The sequence below is a fragment of the Anabrus simplex genome, chromosome 4 (assembly GCF_040414725.1).
Source record: "Anabrus simplex isolate iqAnaSimp1 chromosome 4, ASM4041472v1, whole genome shotgun sequence".
NCBI lineage: Eukaryota > Metazoa > Arthropoda > Insecta > Orthoptera > Tettigoniidae > Anabrus > Anabrus simplex.
In genome coordinates, this window is record NC_090268.1 from 406670018 (window position 1) to 406691097 (window position 21080).

Consider the following 21080-nt stretch of genomic DNA (forward strand, 5'->3'; position numbering starts at 1 on the left):
CTTATTCATCATGCTACTCATGGGCCTTATGTCTAGACTAGGGCATTATGGACATATTCCTCAGTTATTCTGGGCTTCACAAGACATGACCTGTTCCCCTTAATATGCTAGTCCGAATGCATTAAAGAAGTATAGAAGATCTTATGCCATTCTTCTTCTCACCAACTAACCTTACATTCTACCATGCTCATGCATTAAGCTAATACCTAAATAATCTGCCCTGGCAATATTCAAATGAGACCGCTCAAGTCTCAGATAAATGAAAGTACGTGACCTTAACTTCCCGATATTAAAACACTGGATCCACACAATTATGACACTAACAAAAAAATAAAAGAGAACAACAACATGCAAGCATTAACTAACCTTCTAAGCTTGAGTCCTGGGCATAAGCTCTGTTTACACTTGTGCCCTCAGACACCTAATCTTTACATATTGGCAGAAGGCCAAATTTATCTATGACGGACCTATCATCCTGCGAGTTGTTGCATGCTAAAAAATAGAAAGTTCTGACCTGTGTCGTGTGATATCATACTGAACAGTTCCCCTATGGACGTGGTTAACTTAAGCCATCATGTTGACGTTGTGGACAGGTGACAGCAATTGTAGTTTGATGATTGGTGACATCCTGGTCCGCTGTGACGTTCAGCTGCAACTCGTTCAGATGACTTGATTGCCGCCTCCTTGATGTGGTCGTCATGCTGACCGGATGACGCTGATGGTCCACGTTCGCACCTCGATGCCGTGAAGGATGTCTGGCAGCGCCGCTCCAAATTACTGCCTCAACGTAATAGATGAGCAGCGTCCAGTTGACACGTGACGTAAGGTAAACTGAAAGGAAAGCCATATTACAACATGTTCCCACTTCGAGGCCTAGCTCTCTCCACTAGCCTTTCTTTTAATCTCGTAATGTCAGGACTCGTCTTAGCATTGTCTTTCTAATACAATCACACCATTCTCGGTAAGAATTTACTTTACTTAAAACCGCTATTTATACTGACTGGATTGAATCGACAAGCATCTTCTGAGCCTACGCTAGCATATAATATAAGTTCAGACAATATTAGCATCAGATTTTGCTATGCGACTTTACGACGGAGTTTACTATCAGAGAAATATTTTCACAGAAAATTAGGCCACTCTTTGCTGTATAAAGTTCTTATCTATATTACAAATGTTTATTACTTACAAGTCCCAAGTACAAGGTGGACTCTGAATGCGCTGCTTGTGGACAAAGGTAGTCTTCCCCTCGCTGAGCCGCTGCGTGACATACACCTAGTTGACAGCGATACACACAGTAAAATGACTCTCGCACTCTCGGCGGTCGTATATATTAGCGATTGCGCACCCACGCTATGGAGCTTGACATAGGTGGGCCCTTGTGAGCGTGCCCACGAAAATCATTCTCCCACGGTATGCCGCGTAATTATACATTCCTAATTGTGCTTACAAATAGTGTCATGTAGCATATCAAAATTTTCAGAAAAATATGCCAAATGCAATTTTGATATTCACTGCTTTATATTCTTCTTGTGGTTGGAGATATTTAATAAATTCATTTCCCTCCAATATAAAATCCCCTGCGGCTTTCCACTGAGTTGCTCGCGTCCCACGCTATCTTCAAGAGGTTCGCTTGGGATAATAAATTTCAATAAGCATCTTGGGGAACTTCAGCTCGCTTCTGACGCCAAGTTCTTCTGGAAAGCGCGCAATGTTAGATAATGTTGCACAATACAATGCCACCCAGTGTCCTTTCTTTGTGGTCTCACATACTCATCATAATTATCATTGAATCAGCACATTCTGACCATGAACAGAATGGTTCAATATATTGATAAAAACATAGAGATCAAACATCAGGCTTGTTTCATCAATGCTGCATATTTTTCTTCTGTCAATGACTTGTAAAAGTTGAGAATGTCTTAGGATATTCAAGGGGGTCCTGCTTTAGACGGACGTATTGTTTCCATTACATGGTGCAGTGCATGGACTAAACACAATGTGTATAACTTATGCAGCTGGATCATGGACTACAACAAAACGTGAGGAGAGTAGAATACAGGCAGCGGAGATGAAATTCCTAAGAGGTATCAACGGCAAGACCAGAAAGGATATAATTAGTAATGAAGAGATAAGGAAAAGGACAGGAATCTTGAAACTTCGAGACAGAATAGAAACAACAAAGCTAAAGTGTTATGGGCATATAATGAGAATGGGAGGAGAGAGAGTGGCGAAGAAAGTTTTTCAGAGAAGTTAACAGGAAAGAGACCATGAGGAAGACCCTGAAAGAGATGGACAGACTCAGTGTGGGAGTGCATAGATAAGAGGGGAGGAAAACCAGACGATGTACTTAAAAAAAAGGAGAAGAGAGGTGGAGAGACGGGCAGCGATGGAGGTCCTTGATTCACAACCTGACCTGGGAAGCTGGAAACGGGAAATGAAGATGATGATGTGTATAACGTTAGTGTAAAATATTGTTTTCCCAGTCTTCACCATGTATGGTGCTGTATCAGATAACAGTAAGAATACCCTTTCCTTATTTAAAATATCAGAAGACTGTTATTTTAAAACACAATGAACAACATTTTAATGATTATTTAAGTTAATATAGATAAGGAATTTTACTAAATTAATTTTCAGGTGTTCAAATAGCATTCAAAGCATCCTTAAAAAGTTAGAACATTAAGGTTAACTTTCGTGAATGAATTTATGATTACAAAATTAAACATGAAGACCACTAATACAAAATGCACTTAATTTTCATGGTTCAAGAAAAAAGTGAAGCCACAACAAGACTTTAGTGGAATATGTCCCTTGAATACTCACAGTTCATATTTAAAAAAAAGAAAAGGTAAAGAAGAATGATCAACACATAAGAATAAAAGAGCGTTGACGTCGCAAATCTAGTTTCCATCCATGGAACACGGCCTGCGTCTGAATGGAGGCATGATGAAAACCTCATTCAGAAAGGAAGAGGTGAATTTTACCTTGCATTGTAACCACACATCAATGTTTTCTCTCCAATGGATAATCGTGTAGAGGGAAGGCCAGCAGAAGTATTGATGCAAGAGTTAAATAACATGCATGTGTGCAAATATTGCACATTACATATCTTGGTTATGGAAATTCTAAGTTCCCATGGAGGGAGTTAGATGTTTTTCACCTGCATACAGCCCAGCATCAGTGGGTAGGGTCTGACACATCCCACTCTGAAGAGTCTAGTGTCAGACCTAAGACGAAATGCTGGTTAATAGAGCAAACACCTGAAAAGCCATACATCTAATTTTTGATCTGATATCTTGGTTATGCGCTGCGACACATATTACTTATTGGAAGATGAAACTTATTAATATTGAGGTCGCAACCCAGGCTTGATGTAGTGGTCTATCACATAAGGGCACCAAGTGTAAGAAAATGTGCCTTTTAAACAATTTAACTTAAAACTGAAGTGACTTAACTGCACTTTGTTACTGCTGACTGAAGTGGACTTGCAACAATGAGCTGCCTGTTTTTGCTATCTTCTGCCATAAAGATGTCCAAAAACTGCCTGTTATTCCTGAAGTACTATCTGATCATTCATTTTGGGGAAGTGATGTATGTATAGTCTTACTAGTTTTCATGTCTTGCTGAAACCATTTATTATAACCACTAGAAGCTGAACTCGAGAATGCATGATAGGAAAATACAGTAGCTTCAGTTTAGGCGAACCAGAGTTTGGGTGACTGTGGTCTAAACTATGACAGTGTGAATACTGGTTTAGAAATAATAGCTTGTGGCTATGTTGTAGTCTAATATTTGGAAATGCAGTTATAATTGAAAAAGCAAATCATCATCATCATCGTTTCCCAACTCCAGTTTCGCAGGTGTGGTGTATGATCCCCTTTCATTTTGTTCGGTCCATGAACCATTCTTCGTTCACAATCCGCTCTCCTCTACATCCTTCTTCACTAAGTCTGTCCATTTTGCTCTAGGTCTGCCTGCTGGTCTCTTTCCCCTTATTTCTCTTTCATACTCATTTCTTGCAGACCTATTGGCACTCATTCTTTTCAAATGACCAAACCACTTCAGTCTTGCCTTTTGGATCTTCTGGAGTACCATAAGGAGTGTTCTAGTCCTACGTCTTCTCTGACTTTTTCATTCCTGATTTTATCCCTCCTGGTCTTCTGGATCATTGTGCATAGGAACTTCATTTCTGCTGCTTGGAGTTTTGAGTTGTCCTTTCTTGTTAATGCAGCAGTTTTCAGGCTGTATGTGAGGATAGAGGTGTAGTATGATTTATACGGTGTCATCTTGGTTTTGAGTGGTACTTGTTTATCCCATAGTAGCTGTCTCACTTGGAGGTAAAAATGTATTGCTTTGCTGATTCGAGTGTTTACTTCATATCTAGTTAAGTTATCCTTGGACATTATACTACTCAAGTATTTAAATTCTGTGACACTGTCTGGCTTAGTGCCATTTAGCATGATTTCTGGCTGATTGTTACCCTTCCGTACCTTCAACACCACCGTTTTAGCCTTGTTGATGTTTAATCCATATCTCTCAAAATCCTGACTTCACCTCTGCAGCCTCTCTTCCACATCTTTCTCTGAGAAAATTAAAAAAGCAAATAAACATATAAAATATAAGGCTTTAATGACTTCTGATAGCATTAATTAAATCTTATACTGACATGATCCTTTCATAGTACAGATATTCTTGAAAGCACCTGATTGTGTTACTGCATACAGAGTTAGCCTTCCAGATTTAGCTTTACCACCACAGCCTGTTCTAACCAGATGAGATACCTGGCTAAATGCTGCCACTTTTTACTGTGATAATGTCGGTGCAGTTCATTTTATAAAATGTTATGTAAATTGGTAGGCTGGATGGTAAATTTATGCATTTTTATTGAATTTATCATCTACGTACTTCTTCATTGATATTGATTAGGTGGAATATCACTTAATTGAGTCTGACTCCTTTTGGCTGAATGGTCATTGTCGAAGCCTTGGTTCAGAGGGTCGCGGGTTCGATTGCTGGATTGGTTGGACATTTTAATCGTGTCTGATTAATTCTTCTGGCTTGGGGACTGGGTGTTTGTGTGTGTCCCAACACTCTCCTCTTTATATTCACACAACACATCACATTACCAACCACCATAGAAACATGCAATAGTGATTACAACCCTCCATATGGGGTTAGTGTCCAGAATCTCATCCGGCTTTCTTAATGGCAGTAATGGTGAAAAATTGCTTTTGATCTGTTTCAGGTTGACAATAATGTGACACGCCACTTATCTAAGGAGTTAATGTCCTCTGACTGGCACATAATGATCCTTCACTACCTTGGTTTGGACCACATTGGTCACATTGAAGGCCCAAAGGGTTCACATATACAACCTAAGTTACAGGAAATGGATTCAGTTATTAAATGGCTCCATCAAGAACTTATGAATGTAAGTTCAAATATCATTTATAGCATCATTTAGAAATAATGGTTTGTGGCTATGTTGTAGTCTAATATTTGGAAGTGCAGTTATAATTGATGATACTAAACAAAAGTGTTAACAGTATAACACAATGTCCAATTTGTTCTTTGGTAGAAGTATAAGAATATTGTGCACGGTAGTAAATGAACTTGTATACGTTTTTGTTAATCTTTTCTCATTAAATATTGAATTCTAGTATATTTTCTTCTGGACATTGATAGTTAATAGCTATAATTGAAGAGTTCCCTGTAAGCTAACTAGTGCCTTTGAGCATTAGGACATAAACCAGTTTTAACATGGTTATAGTTTGGATGAAACTTTTATGGTGTTCAAGTTTTCTCATCATTAATCTCTCTGCTGTGGACATTAATACCTTGTGGATAAATCATTTTTAGTGTCACTGCCATGTACAAAATATGTAAAAATAATCATCGCAATAGAACCAGCTTGTGGGTTGTTAGACCGCACACGTGTGCGCGTGCGTTTCACTCGGAATGTGCTGTTTGAGCTCATTTGATGGACTATAGATATTGACGACTCTGATACTGCTAAAGGAGATATTTTATTGTATAGCCGGTGTTACATTCTTAAAGTTAGTTAAACATACCTAATCCATTCTAGAAAATGCAGGCAGAGTATACATTCTTATTTAGCAGAAGAAAAATCCATTATATGAGTAATAAGCGTTATCCAACAAACATGTTTTTATTAATTCAGATACTTAACCCAGGAACGCCAGAGGTTCACATATTAGAGAAGATTTAAATGCCATTTTTCCAAAAATTGGAAGGCTGGTTTCTAAATGAGGGCCTGGTACTGTACGGTACCACATGGTGCTTGCCATACCTTTTGGATGAAACATCAAAATTGTTACCTCGTTAGAATACCATGAAATTTAATGCTTAATATTGTTACAGAATATTACTTAATAATTACTTATTAATAAACAAAAGAACAAACAGTATTTATAGGTTCATTTGTGACATCCCTTTCGGAATTACAAAATATCATTAGCACAGACGTGACATCTCTTTAGGAAATAGGAATAATACTACTATATACTTCAGTTGTTTAGTTGTGACATATCTTTAGGAAATAGGAATAATACTTCTATATACTTCAGTTGTTTAGTCGCCTCTTTCCAATTTTTACTAGTTTGGAGTGGCAAAAAGTAGTAGTTTACACAGGCGCCGACATTAACCTTGATGCATTTCGTGCGGCCACGAGATTTGCATCCAGCGGCTGTACAGTGCCTGCATTGTTTTGTTGCACCGATATAATGATGTAGGTAATTTAATATCAAAGTGTCAGATACTCAAAAAAGAAAAGAAGTGTGAACAACTGTATTTATTTCTCTTCAAAATACCACCCAAATAATAAATATAAATAAATATTTTGCACCTTCCTAATTCTGATGGTGGCATTTGCACATAGCCACTTAGAAGTAAAATGGCGACAAATATTTTCATTCCTTCGGGGTTACTTTAGGATCTTCTTCATTTAAAAAAAGTGTATACTTGCTGGCTTCAGAACACAAGAAATTCACAATTTAATTGTCAAAATACAAAAATACAAATCAAATTAAATATTTCGGTCTGCATCATATTTCTAAAAGTGGAAAATTTCGCACTAGAGAAGTGGACTGTTGTCATACGCTATCCAGATAGCAGGTGGATGAGGTGATGTTTTCACTCTTTTCGTGGGCCATGAATTATTATAAGACATGTCCAACTCCATGGCTAATTGGTTAGCGTGCTGGCCTTTGGTCACAGGGGTCCCGGGTTCAATTCCCGGCAGGGTCGGAAATTTTAACCATAATTGGTTATTTCCCCTGGCAGGTCGCCTATGGACATCAAATCAGAAGACTTGCACCAGGCCTCTCTGGAGGCCACACACCATTGTTTATTATTGGACATGGATTCTCTACTCCTGTGTGGAATTTGCTGCTTCAGCACTAATTCAGATGGTGCTCAGAGTTCACCTCCCGTAAGGTTATCTGCGAGCCCCCCTTCATCTTCCTTAGCTGGATCTTCATGGGATAATACATTATATTCCAGTGGTTCAATGTATATAGCTTCAGCATCAGTATCCTCTTCTTCAGTAACATGTAGAACCTCCACAAACCCCAAGCCACTCAAATGAATTTCACGCATCAGTAGACTTGATACAGCGTGCTCTCCACAAGTGTTATTAAGTGGATTTTTTTGGGCATAAAATATACAATTATACAATTGAATGACACATCATCATCATCATCATATTCATCGTACAGTTCCAGTTTCCCGGGTACTCTTAATGAGCCTCTTCCACTTCTTCCTGTCCATATACAACTTGTTATGGAGAATATCATCCACTGTCCATCCTCTGGTAACTAGATCAATCTTGATCATGTCCATCCATCAGGTTTTAGGTCTTCCTGCAGGTCTTTTTCCCTCCACCTGTCTTTCCAAATTTATTCCTGCTGTTCTTGTAAGCTCAACCCTCATCACACGCCCGTACCACTGTAGTCTGGATGTGCTGATTCGGTCTAATAGGGATGTCTTTATTCTGGCTTCTTTCCTCACCTCTTCATTTCTTAAATTGTCCATCTTGGTCTTCTGGATGGTGGCTCTAAGAAATTTCATTTCTGATGCTTGCAGTCTAGATGAATCTCTTTTTGTGAGGGTGCGCGTTTCAATACCATAGGTCAGTACTGGCATGAAATAGCTGTTAAACATCGCCAGTTTGGCCGGTTTTGGAATCATGGCATCCCATAAAAGTGTTTTTACTTGTTGGTAGAAATCTGACAGAATTCTATCATCTTTCTGGTAGAATGACACATATAAATCATCATTTGAAACTACAGAATGAATTGTTTCTTTAGAATTACCCATAGAAGCAAGGAGGAGAAAAGGAACAGAAAGGTACGGTAAGCGCCATGCGGTACTGTACTGTACCAATGGAATAATTTGTGCCATAACAGCAAACACGGAAATGCTGACCAAGTCATGGACTGATATTTCAAGATAATAAACCACGCAATACAAAATTTTATTGTCAAAATTTATAAGCAAAATAAAGCAACTTACCTTAGATGGGGACTCACTTTTATTCCTCTTGGCACGATCTCAAATTCCAAGCAGTTGTAACCACAAACAAACACTCAAATAAAATCCTCTGTTGATTTCAGGCATTGTAGGGTGTGTCACTTTGACAATGTTAAGTGGAGTTGCCAGATTTATGTCGCGAGTAATGATCGGGACCGCAACTGGTGGAGAAGCCTCGTTTGCTGACCCATCGCTTAAGATGGAACGATGTGGGATATGTATGTATGTATGTAATGATCGGTATGAGAAAATCTGAAGTAAGGCCTACTGGTACTATACGATACTGCATGGCGTTGCTGGGTTAATAAACTGAGTGCTAGGCAGTGATGATCACATTGTTTTGTCCCTTGAAAAAAACATTCACAACCTTTAAAATTGTTGTGAAGTATTAAACACATATCTTCAGAAAAATGGACCAACTATATTGATATTACATTATATTTTGCATACCAGATTTCTTTGCCTTGAAGCACGAGGAAAAACACACAATGCATAGTAAAAGGACCTTTAATTCTCAATATTGGAAATGGAACTTGTATCTTATGCAGATTACCATACATTATTTTGTAATTGGATGTACAAGTAACCTTGCCATTAAATTAATATATTGAGAAGTTCTAGGTTATATGTCTTGATTACTCAAAATATTTATTAACTGGCAGTGAATTTTTTTCTAAAAAGAGAGGTCTTTTACCAGTATATCAATTTACTTACTAGCAGTGCTGGAATTTGAGGTAGGCTGTTTAGGCTGCAGCGTAGGGCCTGCACCATTAAGAAAAAAGAAATAATAAAAAATACATTTGTTCATAGTTAACAATATTATAATCTTGAATACACAAAATCAATCTTTAGTTGGTACATATAATAGAATTCTACATTTTAAGAATTGTCAGCATAAAGGCTTTCCGTTCAGGGAGCCAGGTTTGATTCCTGGCTGGACCAGAATATTTAGCCAGGCCTCATTTATCCAGCTGTGTTGGTGACTGAGTGTTTATGTTCATCTGAAATATATATGGTAAGTAAATTTCATCACGTCACTTCACAATTATCAAAAAGAAAATACACTTGATGGCAAAAAAGAAAAAATGCGAGACACTATGTATTTTAGATAAAATTTAATGTTAGTCCATTTGAAACCTTGTATAAATTATATGTTATGACATTTCAACAATATGGCAATGTATCTAAGTTAATTAGCCCATTTGAGAAGTTTCAGCGCAATACTTGATAAACATTACTGATCGTGGCAATCACAACATTAATACTGCCGTTTTCCACCTTTTGACAAGAATAACCACATACAGCTGTCTTGAGGTTTATTGCTGTTAATTCTCATGCTGTTTTATTTTTGTGGACATGACGGCTTGTCTACAAAAGTTAGTCTCGCTTCTAAGTCAGGTCATAATGGCTCTTTCACCTGAAAACTCAGCAATGGCCGTAGCGTTAGTGGAGGATGGGTGCAGTATATGCTATGTAGCAGACCTTATGAGCACATCTAGTTCTAACGTGTACAGAGCTGTTAAAAGGTACAGAGTGGACTACATCTACACCAGGAGGCCTGGTTCTGGTCATAGGAGAAGCCCTACTGAGTGCGATGATCGCTTTCTCATAATGTAAGTTCTTTGTAATCGACACACAACAGTTGTGGAGGCCAGAAATAGTTTGCAGCAAGTACGGGGCACGAACATTGGCCAAAGGACAGTAAGAACGAGGTTGTGTAAAGTGGATTTAAAGTCCAAGAGGCCTGACACAGGACCTCTGCTTACACGTGAGCACCGCACCTCTCAGATGCAATTCGCCAACGCCCATCGAAACTGGACTGTGAAGCAGTTGAGCTCAGTGCTGGTCACAGATGAATCCAGATTCTGTCTGAGGACACCGGATGGAAGGGAGAGAGTATGGAGAAGGTCGGGGGAAAGGTATTGACTTTCTCTGCAAGGACTCCGGTCAATCAAAACTCTGTAATGGTCTGGGCTGGGATTACCACTGATGCGTTCATAGAGCTTGTGTTTGTCAAGAATGGAAGTCTGACAGCCCACCGATACATTGAGGAGATTTTAGTGGATCATGTGGTACCTTTTGCACCTGTCATTGGCGAGAATTTTATCGTGATGCATGACAATGCTCGCCCACACGTTGCCGTTTGTGTACATAAGTACCTGGGTGAAGTCAGAATTGAGTGCATGGTGTGTCCTGCTTGTAGTTCCAACCTAAACTCGATAGAGCATATCTGCGATATGCTTGGGAGACATGCTAGGAATTGTTCCCCTGACTGTTGTGATTGTCCGATCAACAATCTTTATCAATTATTGCGCCAAAACTTCTCAAATGGGCTAATTAATTTATTATACATTGCCATATTGTTGTAATTTGTTTGTTTGTTTATTTGTTTGTATGTTTGTTGGTTTGTTTGTTTGTTTGGTTTGTTTATTTATTTATTTATTTATTTATTTATTTATTTATTTATTTATTTATTTATTTATTTATTTATTTATTTATTTATTTATTTAATTAATTTACATTTACTTATATGTTTGTTTGTTTGTTTGTTTGTTTGTTTGTTTGTTTGTTTGTATGCCGGTGAGTGTAGTTAGTATATATCATATAAACATGACTTTCATTAACAAGTATCAAAAATACAAATTGAGGTTGGCTGCTTGGTCAAACAAGATTGCAAACCAAAATGTTGAAAATAAATTAATTTAGAAAGTGATATTTTAAGGAAGATATCTTTTGAGGATATCATTACCTCATTTGCTGATATAGAAATGTAGAAAAGTTTCTTTAATTCAAGATATGCGTAGTATCAAGTCAGTAAAGGATTCTTAATGTTTAATCTTGAATATCACAGTATGTATATCACAGAGTTTCAATCTATAATACATGTAATAAATAATGTTTTTTCCTCATTGTACTAAAAGCAAATTATTATTTCCTCCACATCTTCTTCTTTCGTTGTTATACCCATTCAAAGAGAGTGTTTGAACTTGTTCTTTGGCCCAATCAATCGATTAGGTGGAAACATTTTTCATATATTGATTAGATTACATTTTCGATACGGCAATGAAGTGGATAGTTTGTAATAAGGCCTGATGGTTTTCGCCTTCTTATCCTCCCAAAATCTCTTCATGAATGCACGGTGTTGCATCTTGCGATCAGTGGACCACTTCCTACCAGTTTTCTTTTTAGATTTCTCCACGAATTTTTGCTTTGCTACTATTGTGCTAAAAGCTCTATGATCTTCTATGATGTTGTCCATGTTATTTATTTCTTGGAGGCCGGCCTTAGTTTCTTCTAGCCAGTTTATTTTGACCTTCTTTGAGTTGATAACCTTAAATAATCTTTTGGTGAGTCTGTCACTGTCCATTCTATAGATATGGCCATAGAATTTCAGGCATCTTCTTGCGTACGGCATCAGTGAACCTGTCAGTTAATGAGTAGAGGTCCACTGTTCACTTAATCCACATTCCATTTTCTCTCATGGAACCATAAATTTTCTGGATAATTTTCCTTTCTTACTTTTCAATTTCTATAATTTTAGTGTGATCTCCAAGGGATATGGTTTCTGAGGTGTATAAAGCTTCTGGCAAAACAACTGTCTTCTAATGTCATAATTTTGCATTATGCAATATGATTCTCTTGTTGTAGTAATTCTACATTAGTCTGTACTTGTTATGGAGTTTAGTGGCTCTTTCTATGTTGGTCCTACTGTCTAGTCCCGATGGTAGTATGATTTCTCCAAGGTATTTGAAGGAGGACACTTGTGAAATTGTGCCGTTTTCCGTATCTAGTGGAGTTTTTTTTGCTATGTTGATGTAGATTTTCCATGAAACTTTTTTTTTCTATGATATCTGGAGGCATGCCCTTGATGCTGTATTGTGTAATCTCTATACAGCATATCTGATTTCATCTCTGGTCTTAGTTAATGATTGCTAGGTCATCAGCAAAGGCTAAAACATTTCACCGTGACTTTACTTCCCAAGTACACCTTTGATGTCCCTTTCCCATTCTCTAATAACTTTGTCTAGAACCAAGTTAAACAGAATAGAGGAGATGCTGTCACCTTGATGAACGTCCGTACATATTTCAAAAGGCTCAGAAATTTCCCCAAGGAATTTCACTCTAGAAGTCGTATTCGTGAGAGGTTGCTGGATTAGTTCTCTGGTCTTCCTGCCCACTCTGAGTTCTTCTAGAGTATCAAAAATGGTCTGTCTGTCCGCAGAATCTTATGCTTTCTTAACATCCACAAAAGTGATGATCATGCTGGTAGCTCGATGGATCCTTAATATTGTCTTCAAATTCCATATTCATTCAGCACATGATCAACCTTTCCTGAAACCCGCTTTGTACTCGCCAGTCAGGTGATCTGTCTGTTTCTCTAAATGGTTTAAATGAGCTTTAGAAGGAATTTTATGTGATCAATAGTAGGGATACGCCTCTGTAGTTGTTTGGATCCGTCTTGTTGCCATTTTTGTACAATGGGTGTATTAATGCCCACTTCCAGTCCTGTGGGATCATTTCAGTTTCCCAGATTTCTATTAAGATTGCATGAATTCTGCTTGCGAGGTCATCTTCTAGCTTCCACATCTCTGCAGTGATGCCATCCTCTCCAGGGACTTTATTATTTTTAAGTGATCGGATGTTCCTGTATTGTTGAGGGTTGTGAATCAGGGTTCGGCATGGTCTTTCGAAGTTCAGTCGTTCTTTTGGAGGATCACAGTTGAGGCGGTTTCGGAAGTAGTCAGCTAGAATTGTGCAGATCTTTTTCGTATTCATTTCTAACGTTCCATCTGCTCAATAAAGATGGTGGTTGATAACTGAATAAATTCTCACGGAAGGTCGTGTAAAAATTCCTAGTGTTGTTTTTGAGGAATTCTTGCTCAATTTCTGTGAGTCTGTTTTTGTCATACACTCGTTTCTCCCAGTGGATTATTTTTGAGGTCATTTTCTGCACCTTTTTTCAATTGTTTAATGTCCATTCTGCTGATTCCACGCTTTCATCCGATCATTAAAGGCTTTATCACAGGTCGTGTTCCATGTTTTCGTTTCCTCAGAGGCTGTCCTGACTTCAGGGCTGATGTTTGAAGTGTTTTACATAGGTCTGATCAGCCCTTGGGATCCTGCTCTCGTATGTCTTGTGAGAAGGTGCTGATGTTCTGTTTAAGGCATTCTGGGTCAACTCTTTGAGAACTATTGTGTTTAGGTCTGAATCGTTGGAATCTCACTTTGATTTCTGATGGATGATACAACTCCCTTCCGTACTCTGACATTTTGGATCTCGCACAGATTTTTTCTGGAGACTATAATGTGATCAATCTTGAATTCCCCTAATAATGGGTTCGAAGATTTCCAAGTTTTCTGTTTGTGTGGAGGTCTCACAAAATTCATAGACTTGAGTTACAAAATGGAAGTTTTACAAAAGTCATTCTCCATTCTTATTTGTCCTTCGATGTGCCGAGTGATGGCCTACAATCCATGTATGTTTCCTCTCTCTGCCAATCTGTGCATTAAAATCACTTACTAAAATGTTCACGTGATGTTTTGGAATCTTGCTAGTGGTTTCTTCTAAGAGTTCCCAGAAGGCTTCAACTTTCTGTGGGTTTTTCTTGTAGGCCTATTTCTTCCTTATCATTATAATATACCGTATTCATACGTACACAGACAAACCAAATAATTTACAAACCTAAACTGATTGATAAGCTGTTCACAGTTACTTAAAGTATCCATGAACTGGTTTCATCTTCTGATGGAACTTCATCTTCACTCTGTTGTGTTTCATCCTCGTCTGGAGATAACGATCATTCTGTGTCGGAATGATTCCCGCTGAGTGAATGATCACTTTGTCTGCTGCCTGAATCATCTAAGGAGATGTTTTGTAATAATAATAATAATAATAATAATAATAATAATAATAATAATAATAATAATAATAATAATAATAATAATAATAATAATAATAACAATAATAAAAAATAATAATAATGTTATTGGCTTTAAGTCCCACTAACTACTTTTATGGTTTTTGGAGACACCAAGGTGCCAGAATTTAGTCCCATGGGAGTTCTTTTACATGCCAGTAAATCTACTGACATGAGGCTGACATATTTGAACACCTTCAAATACCACCGGGTTGAGCCAGGTTTGAACCTGCCAAGTTGGGGTCAGAAGGCCAGCGCATCAACCATCTGACCCATGCAGCATGCTTTGTCGCTCAGCTAAGATCTGTTCTTTACTTCATAGTATATAATTTCTTTTGCTTGTATTGGCACAAAAAAATCTCAATCAAAACTGCTCTCACACTCACACTACAATCAACAAACAGCTCACCAAGCATTATTAGAGTGAGACTTTGTACGTATTATCGGTTGCAACTAACTTCCAAGTATTTATTATTACTCTGTACATTGTATTGATAACGAGTTATCTAATAATAAAGTCCAGAATACACTTAAAATCCAGATATAATTGTATTTTAAAATTGAGGAAAGAAATGAAAAATTAGTATGAAGCTATTATGGAGGAAAGTGAACAAAGTCAAGGAGTATGAATAATATCAGTGCCTACAAGGAAACAAAATGTGTTAAAGGCTATTTCAACCCCTGCTGCCTTTATAGTGTTAACATCATATCAGTGGTTAACATTAGAGGGTAAAACTTATGTGAAGTATAGGTTACAAATCCAATATGGCGGCTCAGATGAGCTTGCCAACATCACATTATACAAAGCTACTGAATAGCATGAACAATGATGAAAAAATAGTTTACAGCTTCAAAATAGTGAACTGGACAAGACCATTGGTCTGGCTGGGTTGACATATGGTCCAGATAGGTTAGGTCCGGATAGTGACAAGACCATTTGGTTGGGGGCAGGCAACCCTTGTCCCGCTTCTCTACAGTGTCGGACAAGGTGGGGTGAATTTGTCATAGTGGGTTTTTATGAATGGATGCCCTTCCTGACGTCAACCTCATCAGAGGAGTTAATGAGATTAAATGAATGACGTGATATATGATAGTAGGAATGAAGAGGGTGAAACCCAGTGCCGGCACATAGCCTACTCTTGTTGAAGAACACTAAGGGGTCTGCTTAGGGCTCAATTTCTCCATCCGATGGACAAATCACCACCAACAGTGGCATATAACCTCACTCTATATGGGCACTGTGGAGAAGTTTTGAACTTAATTCAGGCTTTTCGTACGCAACCTAGTGATTATAAATTGTATACCACCACCTCCCCTACCTTGCCGGCCAACATTCTGATGGTGAAAATTTTTTTGACCAACAGGACTCGAACTGGCTAACAACGGTGTCAGACCATTTAGACTTGAGTGCTTTAACAATCGTGGCCACAAGGTGGGCCTCTTTAAGTTATATACACCAAGCGAGTGGCTGCACGGTTTGGGTCACGTAGTTTTCAGTTTGCATTCAGGAGATAGTGAATTCAGACTACACTGTCAGCAGCCCTGAAGAAGATTTTCCATGGCTTCCCGTTTTCACACCAGGCAAATGCTGAGTTGATGCCTTAAATAAGGCCATGCTCACTTCCTTCCCACTCCTAGGCCTTTCTTATCCCATTGTCACCATAAGACCTATCTGTGTCGGTGCAACATGCTGTAAAACACGTTGTAAAAAGTTAAATACGAAAATAAAAGTCTATAACTGTAAGAAAGTATGTTTATGTTGAATGGCTGTTTTTGGGAAGTTTCATCAACACTGAGTGACTGTTGTATTTTATCACTAGATCAAATTATACATAAAAAGCCAGTTTGATGTAGAAGTAGAGGGTTGGAGAATAGGAGAAAATCATAACAGAGGAAATGGCATGTGTATTAAATTGATAAAATGTTTGAATCACTGTTTGCTTATATGTTTTTTCTCTTGGCTGAGATATCAGTCAGTTAACGACCCATAATACATTACAGACCCAGTCCTCTATAAAATGGCACAGTTTATTTAGAAATTCTTTAGACAACATTACAAATTCACAGCTAACAAGTCAATCAGGAATACCGTAGACATACATACATACATTATCATTATAGACTGTTATGCCTTTCAGCGTTCAGTCTGCAAGCCTCTGAGAATTTACTAAACGTCGCCACAATCCTCGATTTGCAACTAGTGTTGTGGCCTCATTTAGTTCTATACCTCTTATCTTTAAATCGTTAGAAACAGAGTCTAACCATCGTCGTCTTGGTCTCCCTCTACTTCTCTTACCCTCCATAACACAGTCCATTATTCTCCTGGGTAACTTATCCTCCTCCATTCGCCTCACATGACCCCACCACCGAAGCCGGTTTATGCGTACAGCTTCATCCATCGAGTTCATTCCTAAATTAGCCTTTATCTCCTCATTCCGAGTTCCCTCCTGCCATTGTTCCCACCTGTTTGTACCAGCAATCATTCTTGCTACTTTTATGTCTGTTACTTCTAACTTATGAATAAGATATCCTGAGTCCACCCAGCTTTCGCTCCCATAAAGCAAAGTTGGTCTGAAAACAGACCGATGTAAAGATAGTTTCGTCTGGGAGCTGACTTCCTTCTTACAGAATACTGCTGATCGCAACTGCGAGCTCACTGCATTAGCTTTGCTACACCTTGATTCAATCTCACTTACTATATTACCATCCTGGGAAAACACACAACCTAAATACTTGAAATTATCGACCTGTTCTAGCTTTGTATCACTACCGTAGAATTGGTTAATAAATTGAGCGGCTTTAAATTACAGCCACATCATACAATACATTCATTTGACATTGCTAATATGTTTCCAAGCATAAAAACTAGTAAGCTACTACCGGTCATCAATAAAAATTTCAAGACTCACAATCACATATGCAGATTGGAAATACAAGATTTTATGGACATATTGAAGTTGCTAATTGATAATAATTACTTCGTCTTCGACAAAGTAATTTGTAAGCAAGAGGGGTTAGCAATGGGCTCCCCGGCCTCGGGGATACTAGCTGAAATTTACTTGGATTTTTTAGAGGAAACTGTAATAGATAATGGAAACAATTTCAATAATATACATTATTGGTCTAGGTACATAGATGATACATTTGTAGTGCTGGATGAGCGGGTAACGCTAGTAGATTACAAGTAACAACTCTATGCCTAACGCTAGTAGATCGAGCCTTTAGGATCCCAATGTCAAAAGCTGATTTGAACAAGGAAATGAGCACCATACGCTCTATATCTTATGCTAACAGCTATGAAAGAGCTTTCATCAAACGTATAATTAATAAGATTATACATCGTCTGCAAACTACGCTATGTAAAAACAAACCTAGTCATAATTCTTACTCAACTTTCACATTTAATAATAATATTTATATGGTCACTAATATTTTTAATAAGAATAAAGTTACGGTATCCTTTCGTACTGATAATAGGAGTACTGTTGTGTTACATAATTCAGCCTCTGTAAATAAATCCAATCCTTATCTCAAGTCAGGAGTATATAGGTTTCAGTGTAACGACTGTGGCTGCGCCTATCTCGTACAAACAGGGTGCAACTTCAAGACAAGATATGCTGAACATGTTAATGCCGTGAGGATTCTCCGCGGTAGGACAACATGTTCATGAACTAAAACACAATTTCACAAGTATAGAGCAAGACATTCAGATACTAGAGACTTTAAGTAAAAGCACGACCCGAGCTCGATAGCTGCAGTCACTTAAGTGTGGCCAGTGTCCAGTATTCAGGAGATAGTCGGTTCAAACCCCACTGTCGGCAGCCCTGAATTCCTTCCCACTCCTAGCATCTTCCTGTCCCATTGTCGCCATAAGACCTATCTGTGTCGGTGCGACGTAAAGCAGCTTGCAAAAAAAAAAATAAATTAAAAACACGTTATTGGATGCTACTGAATTCTGTTATATCCACTTAGACCAGTATTTCAATTCAAATCTTAATCTAAACGATATATCCGAGAGACCAAAAGTTAACAAGTTTTCTCAATATTCGTTTTGTCGGCCAAACCCCCCCAGATCCCCTCCACATGTCCTTCTTCTGCTTACCCTATTGCCCCTCCTTTGTCCCGTCCAGGTATGCTTACTTGGCTCAAGCTGTTCATTGCTCATTGTACTTCCTTTGCACTACATTAGTCTACGGCCATTTGGGGTGAGTCTTATAAACACTTATATTATTGAGTAGGGCCTTATAACTTTCTGCTTAGAATTATTATTAGCGTTTTTTATTATTCACAGGTTCCACATTTGAACTGGGAAATGCAGTTCCTGTTTACATCTTAAGAATCTTTTTATATGTTTCCACCTCAAAGTCCTTTAGACATAGAAGAATATCGTCAAGCTTAAATCTTATTCAGCTGTTTTTATTCATGTTTATTTTAAGAAGGCTCCACGTGAGAAACACAGTTTAAGGACTACGATTGAATTAATATACAAAATGTTTTGAAATACGAGCCATTTTATTATTGTAGATTGCAAACCAAATAATTTGAACTCAGTACCGGTACTGTATTTTCACAAGGACATGAATCATCTTGAGAATTGTTACTCAATATACAGTATATTTGACTTGCAAGTCATAGGGTTTTTAACTTGTGTAAATAGGTTAATATTTATCATGAGATTTATATAATTGCCTGTTTTCCAAGTTCTTTATACAGTTGAGGATGATTCAAAAATGCATCGAAACTAGAAATGAATAAATTTAGAATGTTGTGATTACATCTAGATAACATTATTATTGTATTGAATAGGTGGACCCTAAAAAGTTTAATCATTGTAATCTCAGTACAAAATGGACAAAAAATGAAATTTCTTATGTTAACTTATGACCATCACAGCTAGCTGATGAACCATACTCTGCCATTCATCTGTATCCAAAGCCTCCTCTGTGGTTACTTGGAGAGAACTCTGTAATAGACCATTCACCATGTCAAACCGTCGTATTAGTACTCATCCTCGTGGTCTGGTTGCTTGGACTTTGCCATCAACAGTAAACTTTTGAAGGCTACTTTCTCAGCGCATTCTTCTTCTGCTTCTTCTTTGTTTCCTGTTTCCAGTCTTCTGGGTCAGGTGTGAATCAAGGACCTCCACAGTTTTCTATCTCCTCACCACTCCCTCCCTTCCTTCTTCCAATATTTCTTCTACTTTTACTCCTCTTTTCTCTATACTCTCCTTCACCATATTCATCCACCTCTTTCTGGGCCTTCCCTGTTGTCTTCCTCCTAGTATTTTCTCTGTAAATATTCACTTTGAAATGCTATCCTCTTCCATTCTCATCATATGTCCATACCATTTTAGCTTACTGGACTCTATCTTGTCTTGCAGTTTAGGGAATCCAATTCTCTTTCTGATGACTATGTTTCTGATTTTATCCCTTCACGTCTTCCTATTTATTCCTCTAAGGCATTTCATTTTGGCTGCTTGGATTATGCTTTCTTCATATTTTGTTGTTGTCCATGCGCCTGCTGCATATATCAAAATTGATGTGTAATACATAGAGAACAGAATTTTCTTGCATTTCTCTGGGACGTCCCAGTTCCACATGATACCTCTCATACATTGCTAAAACCCGTTGGCTTGTTGTATTCTCTTTCCAATTTCTTAATTTATTTTCCCATCTTCTCCAAGTATACTCTCCAAATATTTGAAGCTTTACACAACTTGTAATAGTCTTCCATTTACTTCAGTATTATTTTATTATTGAAAAATGCGCACATGCCGTGCAGAATACCATTACATTACATACACATTACTTTTCTTTGCTATAAGCTACGATGGATTTCTTTCTATTCCTGCATTTTACAATATGGTATCTATCACAGTATTCCAAGCACAACTCACACACACATTCGTCATTTGGTTCGTGAAATAATTTGTTGCAGCACACCTTGTGGTGGAAACCATGGATCGCCAATCTCGTCGTCACGTGTCGCATATCATGATTAGCTTCCATCCAGGTCCTGTCTTGCATAGCAGATGTTGCATAGAAGTCCTCTGGTATGTTGTTTTTCTTCTCATGCAGATCTTGTATAAGCTGTTTGAAGCTGGTACTAGCTTGAAGTATGAGCTTGCATCTCAGATCCTCTATTAAGAAGGTCTCCCTGGTAAGCTCATACACTAGCCTCGATCTTGCATTCTGCGGGACTCCTAAAATTCTCTTCAGGTATCTAGCCTTTACTCGCTCCAATTCTTCCAGCTGTTTGTACGTGAGGTATTCTGCCACTAATTCTAGGCCATACGTCAGAACAGGTAGTATCTTTAACCTAAACAAGTCCATAGCTGTGCTGATCGATAGTTGTGTGATGTTCCTGATTTCATTCATAGCTCTAGTGGCCGCCACTGCTCTAGATCTTATATGTAAACTGAAACTCTTTCCCGTTGTTTGAATTGTGATACCTAGATATTTAAAATTGTTAGCCCTCTTGAGTAGTTTGCCATTGCATTTGATGTTCTCTGCTTCAGTGAGTCTTCCTCCTTTCCTAAATACTACCAATTCCATCTTCTCTTCGTTTATCTGGATGTCGTTTCTCTCTGCCCATTCACATAGTGTGTTT

The 21080-nt window shown here is 38.0% G+C and overlaps 1 protein-coding gene across 1 annotated transcript in view; it reads left to right on the forward strand.

Moving 5' to 3' along the window:
- PIG-G (phosphatidylinositol glycan anchor biosynthesis class G) overlaps window positions 1–21080 on the forward strand; it is a 179284-nt gene that overhangs the window by 36513 nt on the left and 121691 nt on the right. Inside the window, exon 5 of the mRNA XM_068227421.1 lies at window positions 5249–5434. Within this exon, the coding sequence (XP_068083522.1) occupies window positions 5249–5434 (186 nt within the window). The remainder of the gene's footprint in view (window positions 1–5248; window positions 5435–21080) is intronic.